Consider the following 27,907-nt stretch of genomic DNA (forward strand, 5'->3'; position numbering starts at 1 on the left):
GTATGATTTTAAAGCCTTCTTGGTCCAGCAATGAATGCTTCCCTTCCTGAAGGGGGTCTTTCTTCAGGCACGTGAAGAAGAACACGTGAAAAGAAAACACGAGAAGACACCCCATTACAGCTCGAGGCAGAGCGCCTCCTCGTGTTGAACAGCTCAGAGCACCTTCTGAGACCCCGAGAGGTCAGTCTTCACCACAAGCAAAGAGATGGAAAAGAAACATGGACTGGTAATTGGCACTTGGAATTGGCACGGTGAGGTCACCCTGGATCATAGGCTTTGATGGGCTTCTGTGCGAGGCCCAGAGATCTCCGCCGTCCCGTGAAGAGGCACCTACACCTGCAGGCAGGGATTCCTGTGCATCCTGCTCATGGGACGTAAGCTGTACGCCTTCCTTGTGTCCTCACTTATTGGGCGACCAGCAGCAGGCACTGAGTGACAGGAGGCTGATCTGCAATTTTAGAATCCACCATGGCAAACTGAAACCAACCGGTGGGCCAGTACAGTGTCACGGTTAAGTCGTGTACACATACAGCAAATGTGTTCAAATCCCTGCTTGCCACTTAGCAGCCGAATGGTATGTGAAAGCGTTGGACAAGTGACAGACTCCTCTAAGCCTCAGGCTTCCTATCTGTAAAATGGGTCCATATCACTGAGTTACTGTGAAGATTAAATGAAGCTAATACTTGGAAAGCACTGAATTTAGTGCCTGGTACATAGTAAGCAGCTCCCATCTCGAGCAGCTCTGCTTTGAATTTATCTTTGTGACTTATTATAATAATGCATATTTGTTTTCAAAAATCAGAGAAGGCAGGCTTATGAATGTTCTAAATTAAAGTTTCTTTAAGATAGCAGATTGGATGGTAAATCTGCCAATAAAACGTAAGAATCACACTCCTAATTTCCTGGAATGGCACATGGATGGATCTTGGTTGCTTGTGGGAGTCCATTTGCTTCTTCTTTAACTAAAAATATCATCACCATGAAACTTCTCAGTTTTCAAAACTTAGCTTGAATAGTGATCTTATCCCACTAAACAAGTTATTTTCTTTTCTCAATAATTATGGAAAAGTTTCAACCAGTTCCTCACTGCCGTGTTCAGGAGTTCATGATCCCAAATCAACCCAGGCCACCAAAAGTAAATAAAAGTTGAGTTGCAATCATGTGATTTTCCCAATGTGATTGGTTGATTCATTGATAGACTTATGGTCCTTCTTTCCTGAGGATGATTCTGTCTCAAATGATTTATAATTTTAAAGCAACTCCTTATATAACACTTCTTACAGGGTGCTGGTAGGTTACTATATCTTTCCACATAGTCTCCAGGTTGATTAAATGCTTCTTATTGTGTCAAATGCTTTTATACTTTGTGGCTATTTTGTCATTGTTTAGTACCTGTGTCAACACTTTGCACACATTGTCTTGTTTTATTCTTATTAAAGCTTCACATCATATTCCAGTTTGCCAGATGAGAAAACTTAGGCTCAGAATCACAAAGGCTGTGGCAGACCGAGGCTGTGGCTCGTACAGCAGTGAGTCCAAGGGCCATGTCCTTGCACACTCTGCCTTGTCAATTACCCCTGTTCCCCTGCTGTTTTCTAATGACGTGTGTTCACCCACTCATCGAGTCACACTCCCACAGCCTTGTAAGGTAGAAGCCCAAACACATGGGCTCTTTTTACAAGAGTGGGAAAGGATTCTCAGGAAGTAACCACACAGTTGCTCTGAGCTCCAGCCAGTTCAGCAAGGCCAGCCAGGAGGTGGCGCCTCCCAGGGCAAAGCTGTGTTCTCGGCAAATGAGTCCTCACTTCTGAGTCTCTCCGGGGCCATTCCTAGGAGGAAAGGGGCCTGTTTGTCTCAGCTGACCTGGAATCCATGCATCTGTCCAACCCTGTGATAGTGATCTTCTTCAACTTTCTAAAATATTTCTATAACTTTATCAGCTGACAAAATTGTCTGAGTTGAACTATGCAGTAGTTATTTTCTTTAAAAGTATAAACACTGAGCACTGTGTTCCTTCTTTTTTTTCAATATCTTACTAGTTCATAATCATGTTATTCAAGGGTACAAGTTAAACTACTTAGCAAAGAAGGAAAAAAACATTGTAGCACCAGTGCTACTATAATTGCCTTTCCTTCTAATTGGGCTGTAAGTCCGTGTGGGCTCTTCCTGTCTGACTCTGGGACACCTTCCCTGCGATCCCACCACCCCTCCTGCTGAGCTCGCCCCCTCTCTCCTGCACACACGTTAACTGCCACCATCGCCCTGCCACGTGTCTCGTGTTCATCTCTTTCCATGTCTGACTCAACTGCAAGCTTATTTACCTCTTTCTGATGATCTCTGTACCCTGGGTCTTAGCTCACTGTCTGGTACAAAGCAGGCACTAAATAGATAAGTGACAAAGAAAGGGAGGGGAAAAGAGAAGAACTGGAGGGGAATAGGCAGAAGGTATGATATGGAAACATAAACAGACACTTCAGTTATCTGTGCAGTGGTGGACATGGCATTATTATTAAATCGTAGTAAGCATTTTCACCCTGGTAATTTATTCTAAAATAAGAGGCTTTGATAAAATTTTAAAAATGCCAAATTAAATGTATATATTGTTCTAAATAACTATAAGAAAACAATTCAAAATCATTTAAGAAGTGTAAGACTTCATGTATTTGGATTTGTTGTGGCATTTAACAAATACAGAGAAAAGCAAATGGAGGAGCCCTAGACAAGAGGTTCCCACGGTGTCGTCCCTGACTGCCAGCAGCAGCACCTGGGAGCAGGCGAGAAGGCAAACTCACAACGTACTGAACAGAAACTCTGGGCCGGGGGAGGGTCCAGCAATCTGGGTTTCAACTAACCCCACCCTGTGATTCTGACACTCACTGAAGGCTGAATACCACTGATTTACAAATATTAGAGTGAAAGATGGAGATTCGTGTTTAACTAGATTCACTTGGGCCTCCCCACCTTGTAGCCAAATCCCGGAGGGTGAGGCCTTCGCCCCCCTGAATAGGGAAGACGCCTCGGGCCCAGCTGACGAAGCACTAGGAGAGGGCCCGGCGTGCAGGTGAGCAGAGGCAGAGCAGAGGGTGAGCGGATGAGTATCAGGCAAAGGAGGCCGCGGTGTGCAAACTATTAAAGGACTGGCTCCAGGGTCCATCCTAGATCTAAAACGGAAAAAGTCAGCCAGGGGATGCCAGAGACGCTGCGGGGGGCGCAGGGGAGGCAGGACCACCATCCCTCAGAAGCTGACCTGGCACGGTCCTGAGGTGATGTGAGTGAGGCCCACATCTCCCCAGAGCTAGGACTGGGCTCCCCACTAAAAGTTCTGGAAGCTTTTTCTCCACCTGGTCCTATCAACTTGGCTGAGCAAGCTGGCTGAGCAAAGCCATACTGCACAGAAGTTGAAGTGTTTCTTGATAAAGAATAAAAATTGAAGCTCTTTGCAGTCTGAGGTTATTTGCCAGTGTTTGAGGTGTGGAGACTTCCAGTCAGTCCACCACCAGCACAGTCCCGTCTACTCAGGATGGCCCATTTGTCCTCGGCTGGACATTGTGAAGCACAAGACGACAACTGCCTCACATGAGTCACCATCCCCGTTCCCCTTTCTGCTTCTGGATTGCTTGTGATGTCTTTATCTGTCCACCCACAATGAGGTTAGCATAGCTTTGCTAAATGGTTAGGAAGTTCCACTTTCCAAGGACGATGAAGTACGAAGTGTGACTGAAACGTGGCCAATGATGTCCACCAGAGGTGAAGAAAGTTGCGGTTATGCAGACTTACTCCCAAAGAAAAAGATTCTGTCCTTAGAGGCACAAGGCATGTGTATAACGCCATTGAAATTCTAATACATATTCACAACATGACGCCCCTCCCATTTCAAAGATAAGAAAATTCAGACTGGGAGGCCCTGGGTCTGTCCCTACCATTTTTAAAGACCTCTGTTCCTCCCAAAGCCGTGAACAAGAGAACCTCAGCTTCCGAGGGCACTGACCCGGGACCTGAAAATATGGAGTCATTGTTTCGTGCGTACATGTGGCATTCTAAAGAAAACCCATGAGATGTCAAAAAGAACTATGAGCTAGTTGTCTCTAAGAATAAAGGTAAAGAGTTTAAATGGGAAAATAATTTTGACATGACAAGGATGTGCGTTGGGGGTGGTTATAAATAGCAAGTGAAAGCAGAGCTCTTTGATCAGAGTCTTAAGATCAAGGCTGTCTTAACTTTGTTACTGAAATAAAATTTACATAGTATAAATCTCCCCTTTAAAGCATACAATTCAGTGTTTTCTGGTACATTCACAAAGTTGTGTAAACTCACTACTATCTAATTACACTAACTTTGTGTTACCTCTCAAAGAGTCCCTGGCAACCATTGATCTATTTTCCATCTACTTTCATGCACGTAGAATAATACCATATGTGCTTTTTCGTGTCTTGCTTCTTTCACTTAGTGTAAAGTTATAAGGTTCGCCCATGTTATAGCATGTAGCAGAATGGCATTCCTTTTTATTGATGAATAACAATTCTGTTGTATAGATCTACCACATGACTGCTAGTCCATTCATCAGCGGGTGGACATTTAGGTTGTTTTCACTTTTGTCTATTACAAATAATGCTGCTATAAACATTTGTGTACGGGTTTTTATGTGGATGTATTGTTTCACTTCTCTTGGAATTTATATGTAAACAGGAGTAGCACTGCTGGGTTATACGGTAATTCTCTGCCTAACTTTTTGAGGAAAGGCCGAACTGTTTTCTGAAGGGGCTGTACCATCTTTCATTCCCACTAGCAGTGTACAGGGTTCTAATTTCTCCACATCCTTGTCGACCCTTATTATTGTTTTTTTTTAGTTATAGCCATGTTATTGAGCATGAAGTGATTTGAGCATGAAGTCTCATTGTGATTTTGATTTGCATTTCCCTGGTGGTCAATGATGTCAAACATCTTTTCGCTTGCTTATTGCCCATTTGCATACCTTCTTTGAATAAATGTCTTTGCCCATTTTAAAATTGGGTTATTTGTCTTTTTTATTGCTGAGTTGCAAGAGATTTTCATATATTTTGGATATCAGACCCTTCTCAGATACATGATTTGCAAATACTTTCTCTCATTCTGTGGGTTGCCTTTCTAGTTTCTTGATGGTGCCTTTTGAAGTACTAAAGTTTTAAATTTTAACAAAGTCAGTTCATCTGTGTTTTCATTGGCTACTTGTGCTTTTGGCCATATTGCTAAGAAATCATTGCCCAGTCTAAGATCATGAACTTATATATATTCTTTCTTCTAAGAGTTTTATAGTTTTAGCTCTGATGTTGAAGTCTTTGATCTGTGTTTGAATTAATTTTGCATATGGTGTGAAGTAGTGGTCTGATTTCATTTATTTTCATGTAGTTCTTCAGTTGCCCCATGCTTAATTTTTCTTAATATTCTGTGGTCAGATTGGGCAGGGGGCCTGAAGAAGGCTTTTGTCATGAACACTGATCATCAGCAATGCCCACTGGCCTCAACCAGTAGCCAAATCTGACTGTGGGAGGATGGATTCAAGAGGAACCTCATCACCTGAAAGCTTCCCAAGGCTCATGCAAGCTTGCAGAGCACCTGAGTATGAGCATCATCAAATTCTTTCTGAATCGGTTAGACATGGTGCAACTCAGGTTCTGATGTTCTTGTTTCAGACCACAGTGAATTCTACACAGCGAACCTGATGTTTCTGCATTTCATATTCATGATAAGTAAATGATGTTGTATAAATACTGCTGAACTATCTCTACTGGACACACGAAGGAACCTCATGTTATCAGAGAACTGGCTTCAGGCAGCTCAAGCTTTAAGCAAGTTGGCTGCCCTGAGAACTTCATGCTGCCATCAGACGACCCTCGGAGACGCACTTGCATCAGAGAGGATGACCTCTACCAACACTGGGAGGCGAAGCCGCAAGACGGACTGAGCCTGACATTGGTAGGATTTTTTTAATGTGACTGTGCAAGAGCTCCTGTGAAGACCCCCCAAAAAGGCCAGAGTAAAAATATACCTCAGGCATCTAAGAAAATTCAAATATTAGACATTGTAAATCACAAAAGACTCTCAATAACGGTCTTGAATAGTAGTCTCGGGTGTTCAATGACTAGGGATCACAATGTTGAGGATACAGTGTTAGGCCTGGTGGCAGGAGAGGAGTGTGGGTAAATAAGGTGCAGATTCAGGAACTTGGGCCACAAGCCAAGAAATCAAAAGGGGTCATTGTAATACAGAGCAGCCTCCGGAGCAGGGAAGGAACCTGGAAGTCAGGCAGATAAAACCAGGAGCAGATGTTCTCCGAGACAGAGAATTATTTGGCCAGAGGCCAAAGTAGTAAAGCCGAGGCATAAAAGAATGCCTGCCATGGGTCCAGACTCAGTCCTGCTGGGTTTTATTCCCAATTATTTGCATGTGAGTATTTCATTCCCAAGGTACGTGGATGGTGCTACCAGAGATGTTTTTCCTCACGCTGCTTACAAATTTCTGAGGTTTCTCAAAGAAGAGGCCCCTAAGACAGAGAGAGTGATAATTGCACTTCCTTGTCCAGAAATCTTCTGTGGGCACCTACCATGTCCTTGACAACTGCCAAAGGCACTACGCCAGCCGACCTCATTGTCAGCACCCATAACCCATTTTCTCATAGAGAGAATGCAGAGATCAAACAGATTCATTAAAAGGCAAATACAAATGGAAGGTGGCACCCTAACCAGTGTGGCTCAGTTGGTTGGAGCATCGTTCCTCAAAGTAAAAGATTGAAGGTTGGATTCCTAGCCAGGGCATGTGCCTGGATTGTGGGTTCAGTCCCTGGTCAGGGCACGTATGACAGGCAACCAATCAAAGTTTCCCTCTTGCATTGATGTTTCCCTCCCTCTCTTTTCCCCTCCCTTCCTCTCTCCCTAAAAATAAATAAAATTTTTGAAAAAGAATGAAAGGTAGCAAATAATAAGAGGCAACATGAGAATTCACATAGTAAGTGAGATAAGAGAGTCGAATGGGCAGAGCGTGTGTCTGGGGAAACGAAACAAGGTTCACTGAGAATGGGGGCCTCCATGAGTCTTGGAAGACAGGCGGGACTCCAGCCAATGGAAAGGAATGAAGAGGGTGTTCTAGGAAGGAGGCTCTGGAATCTAAAGACTGAATTCCCACATTATGCCTGAGAGACCAGTTTTTCAGAATAGAAGGTTTAAGTTGAGGAGCAGTGAGAGATAAATTTGGAGAGGTACATGGAGGCCAGAAGACCAGAGAGCTTTACATCTCGGGCTAAAGATCTCAGACTCTATGTTGTGCACGATGAGGAATTGCATGTTGCTGAGTAAGAAAATGACAGCTTCAAAGAGACGTTTAAAACATTAGCACAGCAACTGCATGAAGAATGGAATCAAAATCTCCCTGTTTAACAAACGAGCATGTGGAGCTATGTGTGGGACTTCAGAAGCTGAGTGTGGAGAAAAGGGGGAATTGAGAAAGGACCTGCAAGCAAAGGGTGGGTGGGTTCAGTAACTAATCAAAGAATCCAGGCAAAGCATTAATTCAAAGGGGACAGCCAGAGAAATAAAGACTGGATATGTGACCAGCTGTCTATCCCATGTAGAGACTTGGTCCAGGGTGATGAGAAAGCCCTCGAGGTGATGTCACCGGGGGTACGAAGGAAATGCTGTAGTTTGGGGACTCTGGAAAAGAATGAAGGGTAGACCTTAGCAACTTACTTGGAATGGAAGGTAAAGGAAAAATAACAGATTGGAGATTATTTCAAGACTTCATGCCTAATGGGAAGAAAAGTGAGTGGTGCAACTGAAGACAGAGGAGAATCTAGAGGAAGATCTGTTTGGGGGAAAAAGGAGCACCTCCACGGATGAGTATGTGGTGAGGAGTTTTCTAATTGTGTGAGACGTAGGGGAAAAGCTGAGAAAAGAAGACAAAACAGAAGGTGTGGCCCTGGGAGCCACCCACTGAGGTCACGTGAAATAACACTGCATCTACAGAAAAGAGAATGTCGGGAGTTAAGGGCATGGAAACTCATGCAATATGGAAGAGGTTTATAAAAATGATAACAGATTAATTCATCCTCCAAACACCACACACTAGTATAGTTAGGTGTCAAGGTGTGACATCTCAAGGACCAATTTCCAGAATGGGACGCCACACAGAGGACGCCCCACACAGGGGAAGTGAGCCCGGCACGGCTGCCCCCTCACCACACTTGATTTATCATTTGTGTTCAGAGCGGGTGTTTCCCTCCAAGGCCTGAGATGGCTGACCTTTTCTGATCACATCAAGAAGGATGAGTTTCCATATTCTATGATCACATTTTAAAAAATCATTTAAGGAAGCATTTATTTTGCCTCCATGGTATTTACTTCTTACTGTGCAGAGATATTAGTTTGGCAGCTGAAGTATTTTTCCTGAACAGAAGCAAATGTCAAGTCTGGCTCAGTCAACAGGCACAGGGCACAGCCAAAGGGTTAGCTTTGAATTTCATAACACAAGTAAATCTCGCACATTTCTGGGAAGAGAGAAGAGTGGAAACAGTCTTGGTTATAATGGTGCTTGAAAATATTTGTGAAGGTTCTGTTGTAAAGTGCCCACCGTACAAGGGAAATTAAAGTTCAGGATTTTCAGGACAGAAGGTGCAGGAGCGTATTTTCTCCAATATTACGTGCACACATACGATGATAATATAAAATGTTATAGGAATGGCCCTTTATTAAACTGACATTTATGAACAACCCCCAATACAGTTTTAACATAAACCTATAAACTAATAGACTTATTCAAGGCACTGAGTACCAAAGGGTGAGCACACGTCCTTACCAGCTAGCCATATCCATTTTTCCGAAATGGAATTTTTAAAAGAATAATGTTTTTATTTTAAATCCAGTTACTAGTGTGGAACATAAAATATCTTCAAATTGCTTTCACAAGATTCTTGAGGGCAGAGAACAAAGACTGGCTGAGAGAAGCTTCTGAAGAAACATTTTGGAACTGAACACATGAGTATATTAAGAGGTGGGCGAAGAGCTTTCTCTCACTCTTGTGGTCAAATTTTGATTGAATCTGTTAAAACCAATTTTATTGAAGATTTTCATGGATCCTAATTTATTCTATTGTTACAGCTTCTGAAATGCACTTTACTATCACCCTTGATGCACATGCACACACACACATGTGCACGCACATGTTACAAGATGCCATTCCACTTCAATTTCTGCAGAAGGTGTGATTTCAATTAGGCGTTACTGGAGAGTCAGAGATTGCCAGTTTGCTCAAGAACAAAACCCACATCATTCTTGAGAAGAACAGCAGGCATTGCTACATGGGACACTTTATAAACTCATTCACATCAGAGGTCTAAACACAATGCATGAGAACATTTGACCAAACTTGGAGAATTAACCAAAAGAGGGTTACTTAGTAAAATGCTAATGAGGTTATTACTGTTCTGTGAGGCAAATAGAACTGACTTTAGAACGTGGAAAGACCTCTAGCGCCGCCTGGCTAGCTTTTCTCAAACATCTGTCACCTTCTAGAAGGACATGTGTTTTTCTGGTACCTTTAGAGAGTGGGTTTAATTTCTGTTATTGTCAGTGATGTCTCTCCTTCACCACAGCAGCGGGGGTGGTGCCTAGCAGATTCAGGAGTAATACTCACCCTCTCTTTCAGCAAAAAATGAAGAGAAGATTGAGAGAAAGAAGAAGCCACCACCTTCTGGCAATGTCTCCCAAGGACTGAAGAAATCCCTAAGTTCCTCCTTCAGGGTAGGAGCAAACCAATCCTTGCTCACAGCCTCAGTGTTTCCTTATTCTCTCTTTGCTTTCAAATATTTGAAAACCCTGCTAAGAGTTTAATATACTAAGACATAGAAGAAATATAATTGTGAGGCTTTCATGAAATCATAAGCCACCACATGTTCCTATGCACTATTGGGTTGAAGAATTTGAAGTGAGGGGTCACAGAATACCCCACTTCTCACTGACGTCTCTCATCATTGAGCATCTGTGCCTTCCTCCCAACCCCACCATTCTCCTTAGGCTCACTCAGCACATTGCCTAAAGACCAGCCATATCATAATGGCATTTCCACTTATGTTCCATTCTTAAAACAATAAAAACGTTTAAAATGTAATCTCTCCCTCAGACTGGCTCATTGCTACCCCATATTTCAATGATATTTATCCACTTCCTAGCCCATATAGACTTTTCTATCCTGTGATTTTTTTATCCTATTATTTCATTTTTTTCTTCTATCATCGTCAATTCACTTCATTTATTATTATAGCCTAAAAAAGCAGAGTGTTTTTGGTACTTTCATAAGTAGCTGCCTGGTAAAAAAAAAAAAAAGAAAAAAAAAGAAAAAGAACAAGCTGGATTGCCCTTATTTTCTCATTCAATTTGCAATTTTTTGGAAGGTACTTTTTTTCTGAATGCCATATCATCTCCCTTATTTCTCTATATTGCCATTTGCTTTGCTTATCACATAGGTAACGTACAAACCAGACACATTTGTACTTCTGGTCAAGATGGAGTAATAGAGACCAGATTTACTCACTGCCTGAGACAACTAAAAAAAAATGAACAGCAGTTTGAATGAAACAATCATTTGCAAGACACGAGAGGTCAGGCAATGAAAAACGGTAATCCATGAGAGAGCAGGACAAGTGAGGAGCCCAACAACTTCCCCAGCTTACTGCATTAAGGGAGTCTCCAGGTCATGGTGCAAGGAGAAGACTCAGGTGAAATCCAGCAGATTTCCTAAGTTGAGGAGACAGAGCTGAGAGTCCAGAGAGACAAAGGCACCTTAAATTCACAGGACAAAATAACAGAGAGAAGAAAACTGCACAAAAGGAAAACTCTGAAGGTCTTCAGAGGCTTGCTCTTGAGGATGCAGCTTAGTACCGATGAGTGCATGTATGTAAGGGAACCACCTGAGGCCAAGGGAAGAACCACATGAAGGCATTAGAGGTAACAGTTTGGGTACTTACACAGAAACAGGAATGGTGTCTATGCCCACCAGCCAGGCTGGAAAACCAAGCCTGGAAAATGGGCCACTGTGTAGAATATACAAAAGAGTCTTATTTCTGTAGTAGGAATTAATTAACCCCAGACTATGCACTGCTCCAATTCCAATGAATAAATCTTAAAAGTATGACTTGAAAGGATCAGTTTGCAAGTGAATTATCTCACAGCAAATATCAAGAAGCTTCATGAAAATTCAAACATATCCAATACCTAAAAAAGCAATATTCACAATGTCTGATATGAATCAAAAGCTAGCAGACTTGCAAAGTGGCAGGAAAACGTGACTGCACTGAAGAGATAAGTCAATCAGCTGAAACTGAGCCAAAACTAATACATATGGTGGGATAGCAGGCAAGGATATTACAAGTTATTAAAACAGTATTTCATGTGTTACAAAAGGTAAGTAGAAATATGGAGGATATAAAAAGACTCTCACTGAAATTCTAGAGATGAAAACTAAAATGTATGAAATTTAAAACTCACTGGGTAGGCTTCATGAAATACTAACTGCTACGAAACAAAAGAGTAGTGACTACAAAATATATCAATAGAAACTACCAAAAATAAAACACAGATACAAAGGAAAAATAAAAAAATGAAGCAAGTTGCCTAATATACCTGTGATTTTAGTCCCCAGAGAAGAAGGGGAGGCAGAAAACATATTTGAAATAAAATCTCCCAAATTTTTTAGCACAAGAAACATGAAGAAAACTACACCAAGGCACATCATAATCAAATTGCTCAAAATTAGTGAAAAAAGAGCACTGTAAAAGTAGACAAAAATAAAAAATAAGTAAGATATTACATACCGAGGAACAAAGACAAGTTTGGCAGCAGATTTCTGGTTATAAACAATGCAAGTGAGAAGACAATGAAGGAACATTTTTAGTATACTAAAATAAAAAGATTTCTGCCTGGTGGATATCCTTCGGTGTTTCTGACAGTGAAGGTATTTTTATGTCTTAAAAGTCTACTGTATCATTATTTTTGAAAACTTTAGAGGACCTAATTATATGCTGCCTACAACAAATGCACTTTAAATATTGACATTTAGATTAATAGATGAATGGGTTAAAAGGTAAAAGGATGGAAAATGATATACTGTGCTAAATGCCAGTCAGTAAAACACTGGTTATGTTCATATCCAACAACAAAGATTTCAGAGCAAAATACAGTACATGGGATAAAAGCCATTTCATAATAATAAAGAAATTAATTCAACAAGAGACATATAAGAATCCAAACATTTATGCACATAATAACAAAATATAAAAATAAATGGAGCAAAAACTGATAGAATTGCAAATAGAAAAACCAAAATTACAGTTGAAAACTTCAACACCTCTCTCCCAATCATTGATAAAACCAGGAGAAAGAAAAGCAATAAAGAATATTGAATATTCTAATACAATCAACACCTAAACCTAATTGAAAGTCATAGAACATTTCACACAATAACACCAAAATACACATCCTTTACAAGGGGACATGAGACATTCAATAAAACATATCATACTATGGACCAAAAATAAGTCTCAACAAATTTAAAAGGAGACAAATAATACAAAATATGTTATCTAATAAAAAAGAATTAAATTAGAAATCAATAACAGAAAGATATCTGAGAAAATCCCTAAATATTTGGAAATAAGTAACACACTTCCAAATAATCCAATAGTTAAAGATAAAATAAAAAGAGAAATTAGAAAGTATTTTGACTTGAATAAAAATAACCAAAAAAATCAAAATGTTTAAGTACTAAGTCACTAAGCGGTACTTAGAGGGATTTTATAGTACTACACACATATATTAGAAATGAAGAAAGTTCTCAAGTCACTGATCTACTTTATGAAGCTGGAAAGTCACTAAAAATGACATGTAGAAAGTTCTACAAGTCATTGCTTCTACTTTATGAAACTAGAAAAAGAAAAGCAAATTAAATACAAAGTAAGTAGAAAAAAAGAACTAATTAAGATCAGAGTTGACATCAATGAAATAGAAAAATAGAGAAAAAATCAATAAAACCAAATACTGGTTCTTTGAGAAGAGTAATAAAATCAATAAACCTCTAGCCATTCTTATCAGGAGAAAAAGACAAATTTACCAATATCAGGAATGAGAGGGGTTCTAAAAATTCTGTAGATATTTAAAAGATAGTAAGAGATTACATGGACAATTTTAAGCCAAAAAATTTGCAAATAGAAAAGAATGGACACATTACTTGAAAGACACAAGATACCAAAGTGAACTTGGAAAAATAAAAATAACTGCAATAGCTCCATTACTATTACAGTTATTGAACTTTTGTTTTTAAACCTTCCTCACAATAAATCCCAAACCCAAACTGTTTCACACATGAATTGTATCCTACCAAATATTTAAGGAATCATTGAACATTGAAATTATGTCAACAAAAACATGATTCATAAAAGAACAAATTTGTACATTGGAATTTGTCAAAATTAAAGAGTGTCTTAAAGACTGTTGAAATAATTAAAAAGGTAAGTCACAGACTGGGAGAAAATATTTACAAATTATATATTAAATGAAGAATTATATACCAAATATATAAAGAACTCTTAAAACTCCAGTAATAATGAGAAAACAAACAACCTAATTCAAAACCAATAAGGGCAAAAGATTTAAGTAGCCATTTCATCAGAGAAAATCTTCAAATAGGAAAGGCTCGCATAGACATTCAACAGTAGTCACTAGGTAAATGCAGATCAAAACTACAATGAGATACTACCACACTCTTTAAACAGTGGTTCAAAAAATGTTTTTAAGTCTACAGTAAGTATTGTCAAGAATGCGGGGGAGCCGAGGCTCTCGCACACTGCTGGTGAGAGTGTATAATGGGGAAAACAGTTTGGTAGCATCTTAAGTGAAATGTATATGCATTATATAATTCAGCTATTCTACTTGGTGGTATTTACCCCCCAAAATGAAAGCATATGTCTATAAAAAGATTGAAGTTTTATTTTTAATGGGCAAAAACTAGAAACAACCCAAATGTACATTAAACAGTGAATGGATAAACAAACTGTGGTATATCCATAGAAGGAAATATCACGCAGTAATAAAAAGGAATGACCTACTGATGCACAGTGAATCTTGAAATAATCATTCCCAGTGAAAGAAGTTAGTCAAAAGAGTGCCTATTGTGTGATTTCATTTCTTTGACATTCTAGATATGTAAACTAATGTATAGTGACCACAGAAAGCAGGTCAGTTGTTGGAGGGGATGGGGAGAAGCAGGAGTGAGGAATACGAAGGAAAATGTGCAATTTGGGGGGATGATGAATGTGTTCATTATCTTGATGGTGGTGATGGTTTCATGGCGGGATTTACACATTAAATGTATTAAATATTTGAATGCTTTCAATGGGTGCATTTTACATCAATTATACTTCAAAAAAGCTATCTCTAAAAACAAATCAAACGTCGGAGCAAGCTATGGCCAATTCCATGGGCAATTGAATGGCAAGGATCAAGAAGAAGAAGAAATAACATTATCTCTAGAAAAATCTTGTTGCCTGAGGTACATTTCATAAAATCATGTATGAAAGCAAGAGCGCTCTGCACATAATGGCTATTACAAAGGGAAATTGTTCATTAAATCAATATTTGAAATTGTAACATGGCCAAAATAGCCTCCTCTGTCAAACACTCTCTGAACATTCCTTGCAAACTCTCTAAGATAAGTCACTCAGTGGACAGAAAGTCACCTATCCTGCCTCTCTCCGACATGCTGGGTTTGCTCCAATGTAAAATGTGGCAGGCAAGGTGGCTCCTCTGATATGCCATCTCCACAGAAAGAATCACAGGTTTTTATCTGCATGGTCACCTGAGATTTTTGCTTGGAAAACAGAAAGAAATGGGAAAATTCCTAACTGTTCCACATCAGCAAGTGTAATGGCGCAATGCTCCAATCTGTCTGAAAATCTGTTAGTGTAAGACACCAGGTAGAGTCTCAGGCAGGTCCACCCTCATATCCTCGAGCACAATGACATGGGGAAGAACTGCACCCTGAAGCTCCCCTGACCCATAACACCCAATGTATTCATCGTCTCACTGCTGCATTTAAGCCACATTTCTTAGCTATTTAAATAGTACATGTTTAAATATAATATACAAGGAACTATATAACTAAATAGCCAAAGAAGTAAGTGATATTTTTAAAAAATAATGTATCCGTTACCTAAAGTGTTCAGGTATTTCACTGGCCTAGCACTGTTGTGAGTCTGCCAAGAACTTCTGCATATCCAAAGGGTCATGGGCAGGCAGTTTTTAACCTAATGTGCAAACAGCCCTTCAACCTCCTCATATGCCTACAGTAGGCACTGACATTGATAGGAACCCACAGATATGAGCCCAGAAATCTCAGAAATACAAAATAAATGATAAGTAAATAAATAAATATCCACTTTGGAATTCATTGAGTTATATTTAAATAGAAAGAAAACATAGTTTCATAAAATACTGTAATAAGATCTGTTATTCATATACTGAGGTGACCCAGTGGTGTGTTGATAAATGTTTAATAACCAGCTTGGGGGAAAGGGAGTAAACCCTGGTTTGTAGCATTGGCCAATTCTGGTGGTGTAAATACTCCACCATGGCAGATTTCAAGTTCATGTCACTGAGCGCAAAGTGAGGAAGAGAAACACACAGTCTGCTCTTCGGAGCCTGAGCACAAGCTGGTACAGGCATCCCACTGGAAATATCTCACGTATGCCACAGCTAACTTCAATCCAAAAAGATAAATTAGCCAACTTTCTACAATACACCTGCATTGTATTTTTATTGAGCTATAACACAAATAACATTATATTAGTCTCATGCGTGCAATGATTCAAAATTTATATATATTACAAAAATATATTGATTGCCACAATAGTCAAGTGAATATCCATCACTACACTTAATTACAACTTTTTTCTTGTGATCAGAGCTTTCAAGATCCACTCTCCTAGAGACGTTTAAATGTGCAATGCATATTATTAACTACAGTCATGCATCACATGACATTCCTGTGCCTTATTCATTCACTTCATAATTGGAAATTTGTACCTGGTGAGCCCCTTCACCCATTCTGGCAATCCCCAACCTTTCACCTTAGCACCCACAGTCTGTTCTTTATGTCCATGAAGTTTTTATTGTTGGGTTTTAGGGACTTTTGTTTATTTTTTTTTAGATTTCTCATATAAGTGAGATCATATGGCATTTATCTCTTACTTAATGAGTCATTTTACTTAGCATAATGCCCTCAAGGTCCATCTATGTTGTTGCAAATGGCACGATTTCATTTTTTATGGCTAAATAATATTCCATTGTACATATATAACACATTTTCAAATCTGAAGCTATCTTTTAACCTATGACAATACATTGTCATCTGAAAAAATATATATGATCTTTAAGATGTAGGCAACATTACCCATCATCAAGTATTTGAGATTCCATAATATTGAGGAAGTCAACAAATTAGCTTTTTCTTTAATAAGACTCTTGCTATGTTCAAACTCCATTCAAATTAAATGCTTTCGTAAGTGTCCAAAAAAGTGAAAATGAAATGAAACAAATAAGACACAACATTTAAATACTGATTGTAGATAAAAATTAACCTAAGGCAACTTCTTAGTAAAAGGAGAAGGCGGTTAGGATAAACTCAAACACATTTCCCATTGTTGCAGATATCACGTGCCCCACCTGGGGAGTAGAGGTGTGGGTGGGTTGGGGGGTGTATGTGTGCGTGTGTTTGAAGAGGGAAGCGTTGTATTGCAATAACGGGAATTAAGAAAAGGGGACCAAAAGCCATCTTTTTGTGGCATTTTTTCCACAAAGAGAGACTTTCTTTAAAGCTTCACTTTATAAGGCAAACTAACAGAAGGAAATAAACTTATCAAACTGGAAGTTCAACAAAAGGGGAAAATATAAGAGCAACAACAGCTCCAGCATTTCAACACAAGTGTAGCAAAGAAATAATAGAAGGAGTAGCAAAAGAGCAGACATATACCCAAGTTCTGAGTCTGACTGCAGCTGGAGCACTGAGGGGTCTGTGTCCCACTGCAGGGTCCTATCGTGCAGCACAAGGGAAAAAGAACACAGAGTTAACGAAAGGGGAGGGAACAAACCAAACCAAACTGTTCATCAAGGCAATGGCATACACAGTACATACACAGAACATCTCCCCCTTTTCCCCTGCCCCGCCCCCTCCCTGGGTGCAAGGAGACCCTGTGAATATCAAGCAACAAAGGAAAGCAAGAAGCCATCCTTTCCTTTCAGCATTTGTTTGATCCTGGAAGTTACGGCTGTTTTCATGGGAGGAAGCTCAGAACTAAATATTCAAATTCCACATACACCCCCACCCTGGTTTGTTTTGTTTTGCTTTTTACTGAAGATGGACTGATTTGAGCATGTGACCTGCTTTAAGTGCCTCTGACATCCCAGAGCCCATCCACACCTGGGAGCGCCTGGTGACTCCCATGCAGAGAAGAAAACCAAATGGCAATGTGCAAACAGGCCAGAGCAGGGGCATCTGGGAAGGTCGGGCCAGATGGAGCGTGTCTGCAGGGTCTGGTGAGTAACTGGCTTCCTCGGGTCTGTTATTACAAATATAATGCATTGGATTTCGAAACCCAAGGGTATTTTAGTGGTTTTTTTAAATTCATGTATTACACCATGATTATCAACCACATCATTTGTCTCTACGATGCCAGGGATATCTTACATCTTACATCTTTTAAATATTTCACAAGCAATAGCACCAAGTATCAATAGTTACCCAGGCATTCATTTCACTTCTTATTTCTCCTTCAACACAAGGATAAACAGCTCTTCTACAAACCGAGAGCACACAAGGACCTTTCTCTGGCAGGTCCTTCCAACTGCCTGCACACAAGTAACTACAGGTCAGCCGGGAAGGAGGTTATCTGGCAGGCAACCGATGGCCAGCAAGGATTTTGGAGTCAGCCATCTGGGATTCACCTCTTGCTCTTGTGACTTACCAGCTGCGTCACATTGGGCATGTTGCTTAAGTTTTCAACCTCACTATCCTTTTGTTTACTCCAAATGTGGCCCACAGACCACAGGTGTAGGCATCTCCTGGGAGCTTGTTGGGAACACAGAGACTCAGGTCTCACCCCAGACTCACCAACTCCTCAGCACAGCTTAATAAGGTCCCAGACAATTCACGGGCACCTTAAAGTCTGAGGAGTCCTGCTCAGTTTCCTCATTTGTTAAGATTTCCCACGGTTTATGAGGCAATTTATGACCTCACCTGCAGCTGTCTTCACAACTTATCTCCAGCCACCGCCCCCTCCCTCACTGCATCCTCTTTCTGTCCTGTGTCCCCTCGACGTTCTTCCTTCAAAAAGTTGAGTAGCTCATGCCTTTGCCTCTTCCATGTCTTGGCTCAAATGCCACCTGCTCGGAGAGGTTTTCTTTTTCACCACCCTACCTCAAGTAGCACTTCCTTGCCACACTTACCCCTTGCCTTATCCTGCTTTACTTTTTTTCAAAGCACTTAGATTTATCTATGATTTCATTATAAACCAGTTCACTGCTTGTTGTTTGATCCGCCCTCAGCCTTATAATGGCAGAAGCGGCCAAATCCCCAGATTACAGGGATATGCCTAGAACTGTGCCTGGTACGTATCCTTACATAACACAGAACTAGCTGAATGAATGGATAACGGGTGATTGGATGAATGGGTGGATGGTCTCTCCCTGGTCTTCTACAGGGATTACATACAACTGCATCAATAAAGTACAAAGAAACTACATGATAAACAGTAGCTGCCTCACTGCCGCCACATCCCCTGTATCTACTACCACGTTCCTTTGAGTCAGCGACCTATGTATGTGACAGGTCCAGCAGGTGCAGATGCTGTGGATCTGAGGATGTCACTTAAGCAGTAAGGTCCAGACTTTAACAAGTGGCTCTCAAACGTGGATGTGAATTGGAATGACCCAGGGGGCTTACTGACAATACAGAAGGCTGATCTCCACCACCAGAAATTCTGATTCCGTAGACCTGGGGTAGGGCCTGAGAATGTGTTTTGACCAAGTTCCTGGAAAACGCTTACGGCTGACCCTGAGACCACCGTTAGAAAATGACTGGGCTGGACTATTCACTTTCATTAGTCAGCAGAGAGAAAGTATCACCCATCCCCGAACATGGAAGCATCTAAACCTGTGATTAACTCGAGCCTGGCCGGAGGCCCAGGCCACTTTCAGACCAATTAAATGAGAAAGTGTGGGCTGGGACCCAAGCGTCTGTATTTTTCAAAACTCTCCAGATGATTCTAATGTGCAACCAGAGATGAAAACTAATGCTCTGGACTCATTCTCTGCTCAAGAAAAGCAGCCTTTCCAGGTCCTGGACACTGATTCCTTCCCCTTGTTTCAAATGGTAGAAGTAATGGAATCCATTACAGTGATTCATGTTTGCTGTCCACATATCGCTGGGGATCAAACCTTTTATCTTCAAGGGCATTTCTTTGGCTCTAGACAGAAAAGCAGCCTCAGGCTCTGGCTGACTGTGAGAAGCATTACCTCATAAGGGGTGGGATCAGCTACTTTGCCCTCCATTTGCCTTGGGGTTTCTGATGGAATGACCTTTATCTACCTTTTCCACTTCTCCCAGGCAGGTGAAGAATGCAGCAGGCCCCAGGTGGCTGGGCCATTTCTGTTACTTATCTGACAGCTCACCTGAACTCACTGTACCCTTCAGAAGTACAATGATGATTCCGTCAGAATCAGTCCCTTAAGAAGTCCACAAGCTCACAGTCTGCAGTTTACATTTTCTCAGGCAGAGCAAAAGTGGTCTGTGCAACTAACCCGCCACACTCCTGCCCCCTAGTCACACATACAGCATCATTCAGTAAAAGAAATCAGTTATGTTACCATCCATAACATACAATGGGTAAGCAGTCCCATCAAGGATGCTATCAAGGGTGCTAGTTTTACATTCTTTTCATTTTCCCCGTTATTATCTGTGGGGTGGTCAGACTTGCACAAAATGCACTTTTTCTTTGAAAAGGACATTCAAGCCAGTACATTACTTCCTGGGCAAAGGTAGCCCAGGATGGTGGCTTAAATGTCCACTGAGTTCCTTCTGTGCTAGCTTGCAGCAAACCTCTCCTGCAGATGGCAGCACCTTGAGGAGGGCCGCACCTGGGCCCAGGGGTGGCAGGTTTGTGTCCTGGGCACCGCCGACCTCGTGTCACCAGGCAAATCTTCTCTCCTCAGCAAACAGGGAGGCAGGCAGGTCAAGAGGCCTTCCAAGGTCCTCTCTGCCTGATTTTTAAAACAACATCAAATGATTATTAAACTGCCTTTCTGCTTCCTCTTGTCTAATTCCTATGCTTTTATTTAACCAATTGGCATAGGTCTTATTTTCCAAACATCTTTCATCAAGTTATTGTATCATTGAAAATAAAAGGATGGTTTCCCCACAGCTTCTCCGGCGGTTTGAAATCTGACCAGGGAGTGTGTGTTTAAAAGGAAAGAAGTCGTGAAAGTGTAAGTAAATCTATGTCAACATAACATACTACCACAAAACACTTTCATACAGAAATCATCCTGTTTACTACAGTAATTGGTTATAATTTCCAGTCAGTTCTGGAACGGGCCAATCAATGCATGCGGGGGGAGAATATTTTTGATAAAAACATTCATTTACTTTCTCAAAAACATCTTTTAAAGGATTAATATGTAAAATGTCATGATAGAGCATTAAAAGGACTCTTAGGGAATCTACCCCCCTTATGGAGAGATAAAACATGTAAATAGTTTGGTAAGACAAGGCAGACAGTAAAACATGCCATATAAGTGGTGCCACAGGTGTGCTGTGGGACATGGAACCTGCACCCAAGAGTTTTATCTTTTAGTAGAAGAATGAGACATACGAATACTTATACCTGGTGTTATACCGATAACACACACAGGGAAGAAAGTGGCTCTCGTTACTTGCCTAGGGCCTGGCACAATTTAAAGCTTCCATCAATATTAGCTGGAAAAATAAGTAAGTGCTGTAAGAAAGATTAATAGTGATGGTTTTAATTTCCTTTCAGTGATTATTTACTGTGTGCCAGCCAGCCAGGCATCGGACTGTACTTTCATCCTCCTGTGGCAGCCAGAGCAGGGACATGCCCTTCCTCTGAGGTTCCACTGGACTTGGTTTTGGGAGGATGGGATAGGATCTAGACACGAGCTCTTTTTCATCAGTGCCTAGTTTATTGGATTTAGAAGGCTTAGTTAGTCTGCTAGGTCTAATAGGACTCTGTTATATTTTAGATGCCAATTTACCAATTTACCACAAGCACTGTAACTGCCGGTACAGCAACGATACAAGCCTGACAAAGCCGGGTGACCGACCAACAGTGTCTCTGGAATCAGAGCCAGTAAAGCTGAATGTTTAACAACTGCAGCCTCCCGCTGCCCCACTCCCCCACCCCCATCATGTCCACATCTTCCAGCCAGGCCAGACAGACCCCTCACTGCTGCCCGAGTCTCTGATTTCCCCAATTCCTGGGATGACCAGCCGAACCCTTTCTGACTGCTGTAACCCTGCATTAAATATGTCAGTTAGATTTTGCCCAGTGTTCCTGTAGGGGAAACCATCCTAGTTTTATTTGCTTATTTTTAAGAGTGGCATTTGTCTGCACTGATCAGTGTTAGGTTACTTCTTAGGTGAACTCTCCAAGGGTCTGAGGAAGGATCTCTGACCTCTCTCATAGGGACCCTGCTGTTGGCACAGATCCTGAATAACACAATCATCCTTACCTACTCAGGACTGTGGGGCACTGCCATGCTTGTGTGGTCCCACAAGGGATTGCACATGCCAATTAAGGTCACATTTCCCATCATCATTTCCAAGTACTAGGTACAGAAGTTTCCCACACTGTGTAGTCATTCATTTATTTAACCTAAACATGCTAGACAAGGTAGCTTCTCACCTCTCATCTAAAGAGACCTTCTATGTAACAGTTAGTTTACAATTTGGGGGACAATTTGATTTTTAATACTTCTTTTAAAAATAGACACAACACTCTGGCCACTTTGATGTGCAACTGAAACTGATATGAAATGGTATTAAATGTGTACTGTAGTTAAAAAAAAATTTAAATAATAAAAGTTTTAAAAATATGCAAACTAACTTCAGAATATATAGACAAAACATCAAAATTACTCAAATTAGCAGTGACCTATTAAGAAACTAATAAAACTTTATATTTTAAACCTCTTATCAATTCATCACTATGCAGCTTCATACACAATTCTTGCTTCATTGGTATAATTTTACTTGCTCAGTTTCAGGTTCAGACAGAGTGAAGTAAAACTTCAAGAGCAAAAACAATGCCCAGCCCACTGTTGACAGCATGACTTTGGAGTAAAAGGCGTGACGTCTGGGTTGTGTACACCTCACTCTCTGATAAGTGGTCCACTTCTCCCTGTTCAGCTCTTACCAACAGTCACATGGTGGTTTCCATTCTCCTTTCCATCTTTACGGGACCTCAGGGTAGAACATCTTAAAAGTCTGCCCTAAAGAGTGCTGTTGCTCTCACCTTTTGTGGGTGTTGGTTATAAGAAAGTGATATCTGATAAATATTTGTAAGGTAATGCTCTGGCATTTGTTATGCTAACACTCAACTTGGCTAAAGCACTCTTTTTTTAAAGGTTTTATTTATTTATTTTTAGAGAGAGGGGAAGGGAAGAAGAAGGAGGGAGAGAGAAACATCAATGTGAGAGAGAAACATCAATCAGCTGCCTCTAGCACACACCCTGACCAGGGACTGAACTGGCAACCCAGGCATGTGCCTGACCAGGAATTGAACCAGCGACCTTTAGCTTTGCAGAACAATGCCCAACCAGCTGTGCCACACTGGTCAGGGCAACTCTTGTATAATGCTGCTAGCATTTAAAATTAGCACAGTTCTTCTGGAAAGCAATATGCCAACGTGTAGCAAGAACCATAAATGTAGAATAACTCCTAGACTGGTTTGACTTCCAGAAACTCAATCTATGGAAATAAAACATCACAAGCAATAAAAATAACAGTGATGATGATGATGATGATGATGATGATGATGATGATGATGATGATGGAGGAGGAGGAGAAGAAGGAGAAGAGATGAGGACAACCTCCAAATCATCAAATCCCATGACCAATTTTTGGCAGAGCCCCTGTTCTGTCCATCCCCAGAAAGCTGACATTCCCCAGGCAGGATTAGCTCTCCCTCACTTGCATATGTCTTCTAAACAAGTAACTCCAGAGTCCTCATCACCATTGAGCTCAAGTCCCACTTAACACATGATTTTTGGACATATCCATCTGTACGCCAAGGCCATTTCACCTTTCCTTCTCTCATCTGTAATTTGTTTTCTTTTCTACCCCCACAACGCAAGTTTCCATCCTTTTTATTAGACCAATGGTTTCCCAAGCTAGTCCTCAGACCATGAAAGCACCGTAAAACTGCAGTGGCCCAGGCCTTTTTAAGAAGCCACTAAGCACATTCAACAAACAACCACCAGGTAAAGGAGCCAGGGATCTCAGTATCTCAAAAGTCATACTTGTCTCCTGGACTCTGACCTCTTTTGATACTTCCTCCCTAACATGCATTTTACATCCCATCCTGCCTACCCTTTTCCTTTGTTTGTGCCTTTCCCATCATCCGAATGCCCTTTCTCCCATTGCTACCTATCCAAAGCATACATGTCTTTTAAGGCTCACCTCAAATGCCTTGTTCCCTAAATGTATTTGTCCCTGGTAACCTCATTCAGAAATAACTTGTCTTTCTATGAAACAACAGAGAAAAACCTATGGCTCGTATTGCATATTGCCTTTGCCAATTTACAGGCCACTTGACCTCATCAGTAGCCCTGCATCAGGCTGTAAGACCAAGTCTGAAAATGGTCTGCAGGAAGGAATGAGCACTGTTGCAAAGCCCAGGGCCTCAGCCTCAAGCCAAACACACAGCTGGTGCCAGTCTGACTTTTCACTCTGAGCCCAATAACTGTATTTCTGTGAGGAACTCCTCAACTTGTACCTCAGTCCTATGAACACTGCCCATTGTTCTCCTTGAGGAACGTCTGCCTTCAGGCAACTTGTACTTCCTTGCTTTTATCTGTGTCCTCATCCCTCCACCCATCCTATACCCACCCCACCCAGTTTTTTGCAAGCTGTGCATGCGCATAAGTACATGTGCACACACATGTACGTGCACACACACACACACAAAACAAGCCAGTGGACATTTACCAAGTATCTGGTATGTGTAGGGCACAAGCAAATCAAAATCACTTGTCCCACACAAATACACTGCAAACTAATTACAGATAATTTGGAAATAATGGCCTAAGACATTATTGCTCATCTTATGGATATAAATATTTGAGAGCTGTAATTTCCTTGCATTATCTTAGATGGCTTCCAATTAAATCTGTCAACTTACTGGAATCAGGCTCTTTAGAAGGAAGAATTCCTGTCTTTATATTCCTGTCAGGTTTAACACTTAACATTCATTGTGTGTCAGGCACACAGTAAGTTCTTAATTATTTATTGAATAAATACATGAATGAATAAACAAATAAATGGTTTTGACTTGCCTTTCTGTAGATGAGTATTAAGAGCATGGGCAAGTTGATTCCCAAAGAAACAGTTTTTACTTTATTTAAAAATGAAAGAAAAAAGCAGGGTGTGTCTGTCTGGCCCCTTTAATCTCTACCAAGCCACGTAAAAGGAACTCTGCGTTGCACAGCGTGAAGTCACCACACGGGCCCAGTAGAACTTTCAGACTTACTTCCATATTAAAGAAGGAAATCCTATCTTAAAAATTCTGAGCATAATGCCGGTTCGTGCTGAGGAAAAAAAAAAAGAAGTCCCTCTATCTCCTCCATCAAATGAATTTAGCCACTTCAGGTGGTTCCCCGGAGGCAGGTGCAATGTTCGGAACCAGCTTTTCACCCTGTTCCTCTCCCCTTTGTGCGGAGAGGCAGCGTGAAGGCAGAACACGGAGCTCCCCGGGGTCCCGCAGGTTCTCTGCCAAACAAGTGACTGGTCACGAGTCAGATGGGGAAAGCAGTTTGGCCGATGTGAGCACGGTGCCCAACAGAAAGTCTCGGGTCAATGTTCTCCTCAAATACGGATTTCCTATATGCTGTTTCCCAAAGTGATCCACTGGGTAATAAGGACATTTTAAAATCCATCATATCTCTCAATCTGTCACAGTCACTAATTAAGGATGGCATTTAACTAATGAGTTAACGTTTTCCTTCCAGGCCTCAATTAATTCCTTACTTAGGACTGGCAATGATAATGATGCAGATTTTTGGATATCAGGGATAAAACTGGAATGGTGCAATAAACACATGTATCAGGCTCTTTTTTCAAAGCCTCTTTTCTTAACTTACTATGTGAGAATCTTCCTTATTGCCTAACATCAATGCCCTAACATGGAGTGGGCCTTCGAACCTGAATTCGAAAAGAAATGTAAGACTTCGCATCACAAAGCTGCTGTCCAGCAAGCAGTTTCCCCAGGGGAAAGCTCAGCAACCCCCACTAAAAGAGATGCTTACTGTGTTGCTCTAACCTTACGGGTACGCACAGTACACTGACAGGGAGACCATGATGAAAACGTTTAACCAACCAGGTAATGTGCTACACAAAGAGGAAACCCTGGAGCATACACTTTGCTTTAATTTCCAAAGAGACTGTTAATAGTCTTATTAAATGTCCTCCAAGGTTTTGTGTTCTTTCATTGTACTTTTTCACCCTTACTAAAACCTGATTGTCTTCCCTTTAGCCTCTGATTCAACGGAGCACCTCAGAAGAAAGCGATGTTCCCATCAAAAAAGGGTCGAAAATCCGGCGAGGCTTCTGTCGTGCCAGAGAATCCTCTGGAAGCTGACTGTGGATAAGGGGGAAAGCCCTGAGGATTTTCTGCTGGGCACTAAGCTCACGCGGCCTCTGAGCACATTTTCCTCCACCAGAATCACCAAGGAAAGAAAACGGGAGCCAGGTACTGCCAGCACAGACTGACCACAAATAATCCCCATGTCCTTATTGGGGCGTTCACTAGGTGGTAGAACACAAAAAGCAGAGTTTATTGAATATCTGAATTTTACCAAAGTATTCTGTCAACAGGAAACTTAATATTGACTGTACGGAGGCCTAGCATTCACAGCGAGCAGCAGCGGCTCTGCAGACGCTTGCACCTTCGACCCGGACTCCAGTCTGAAAGGCACACGAAGCTGGACGCCTGAATGGCCTCCAGTCCATCTCCTTTGCACCTTCACTCCCCCGCTAGGTGCTGCAGAAGACAGTTCTTCATCTGAGGCATTTAGGTCCCCTTGGGAGGGGCCGCCCCTTCCTAGAGAAAATCCATGGATATGAGGGTTGTTTTGGTTACTCCATGCTGATGGCTGGAAGGCCAGACATCAATTGTATAGACAAATGGGATTATGTTGTAATTGGGAAAAACTGAAGATAGCATACCTATTAGATAAGATGAAAATGTATTGAAATGGAGAAATGGAGATACTGGATTAGGAAGACAAGTTTAACAGTTTGTATGATATGATATTATTTATCACATATATGGTGGCGTGTGTGTGTGTGTAGATAGATAGGTAATAGTTGATTCATTCAACAAACATTTATCAAATACCTACTCTACGGATACCTCTCAAATACCACATACTCTCTGCCCTCAAGGAACTTGTCACTCACTCAGAGAGGCATGTATTCAACTAAACCGAAATCATTCTGCTTTAAGGGCTATAAATTACTAAATGCTTCACACTTGTGTATAAAAAAGGCAGGCTGTTGATTTGAGATTACTATTCAGTATCAGACTGAGAAAAAATATTTCCTTTCCTAGTTTTGAAATATGGAGACAGATGTTTAACTATCTCAAGTACCATTTAAGTATATATTGTAATGATTATTTTTTCCTCTTTGACCTTTCCATATAGTGAATTATGACAATACATTTTCCTACACTAAAATATCTTGGAATTGTTTAATCAATCCTAAATTAATCACAGCATAGTATCCCACTAATATTGTGTTGGATTCCAGTTGCATATAGTATATTTAGGGGAGGTTTATATGTAAGTTTAAAAGTACAACTAGTCTTTCAAATATTTCATTAACAATATTGAGCTTGGTATTGGCCGAATATAATTAAGAGAAATGATTAATTAGTTCTGCCAAAATTGATTACAACGAAGAGTAAAATACCACAAATGTAAATTATAAATGAGAAGCAGGCAGTAACACCAGAAGCAAAAATGACAAAAAAAATCATGATCCGTTAAGTTTTAAAAAAGTAAATCATACTACTATAGTTGTAAAATTATTACATATTCCAACTCTCTATTCATTCTTTTTAAAAAATTAACTGCTCTTAAAAATTAATGAAAGAAATTTTGTTATACTTGATTTTTTAAAAGCATTTTTAACTTTTTCTTTATAATAGGTATATTAAGTATGCCTGTTTGCAAATTAACCACTTACAAGGGTTATATAAGAAATATTTGCCAATTTGGCTCTGTAAAGAAAATTTTAGTTTTGCTTTGAAATTTTGGCAAGCGAATGACAGAATTTATGTGCACTTTTAGGGAACCAAATGTGTTAATATGATTCCTGATTTATCTTCTGAAAGATTTTCCATTTTCTAAAGTCCAAATTCCACTCAGATAGGCAAATTTGTGACTAGAGAGTTATATTCTTAGATATTACCAAGCTCGTTTTCCCATCTTATGTTTTATGAAGTGTTAATCGTAATTGTTTCAGAAATGTTTCTTCTACAAAAAAACACATTCCAATTGGAATTTTAAAAGCAAATATAATATCCTTTTGAAATTCAACT

The 27,907-nt window shown here is 40.6% G+C and overlaps 1 protein-coding gene across 10 annotated transcripts in view; it reads right to left on the bottom strand.

Annotated features, from left to right (window-relative positions):
- DYNC1I1 (dynein cytoplasmic 1 intermediate chain 1) overlaps window positions 1-27,907 on the bottom strand; it is a 285,945-nt gene that overhangs the window by 216,907 nt on the left and 41,131 nt on the right. For 8 of the 10 annotated variants that reach the window (XM_045828664.1, XM_045828663.1, XM_045828666.1 and 5 more), the window contains one exon: window positions 17,047-17,106. The exons of the other annotated variants lie outside the window; for them this stretch is intronic. In XM_045828664.1, coding sequence (XP_045684620.1) covers window positions 17,047-17,106 — 60 coding nt within the window. The remainder of the gene's footprint in view (window positions 1-17,046; window positions 17,107-27,907) is intronic. 10 annotated transcript variants of the gene reach the window in all.

The sequence above is a fragment of the Phyllostomus hastatus genome, unplaced genomic scaffold (assembly GCF_019186645.2).
Source record: "Phyllostomus hastatus isolate PE091 unplaced genomic scaffold, TTU_PhHast_1.1 phas_scaffold_78, whole genome shotgun sequence".
Taxonomy (NCBI): domain Eukaryota; kingdom Metazoa; phylum Chordata; class Mammalia; order Chiroptera; family Phyllostomidae; genus Phyllostomus; species Phyllostomus hastatus.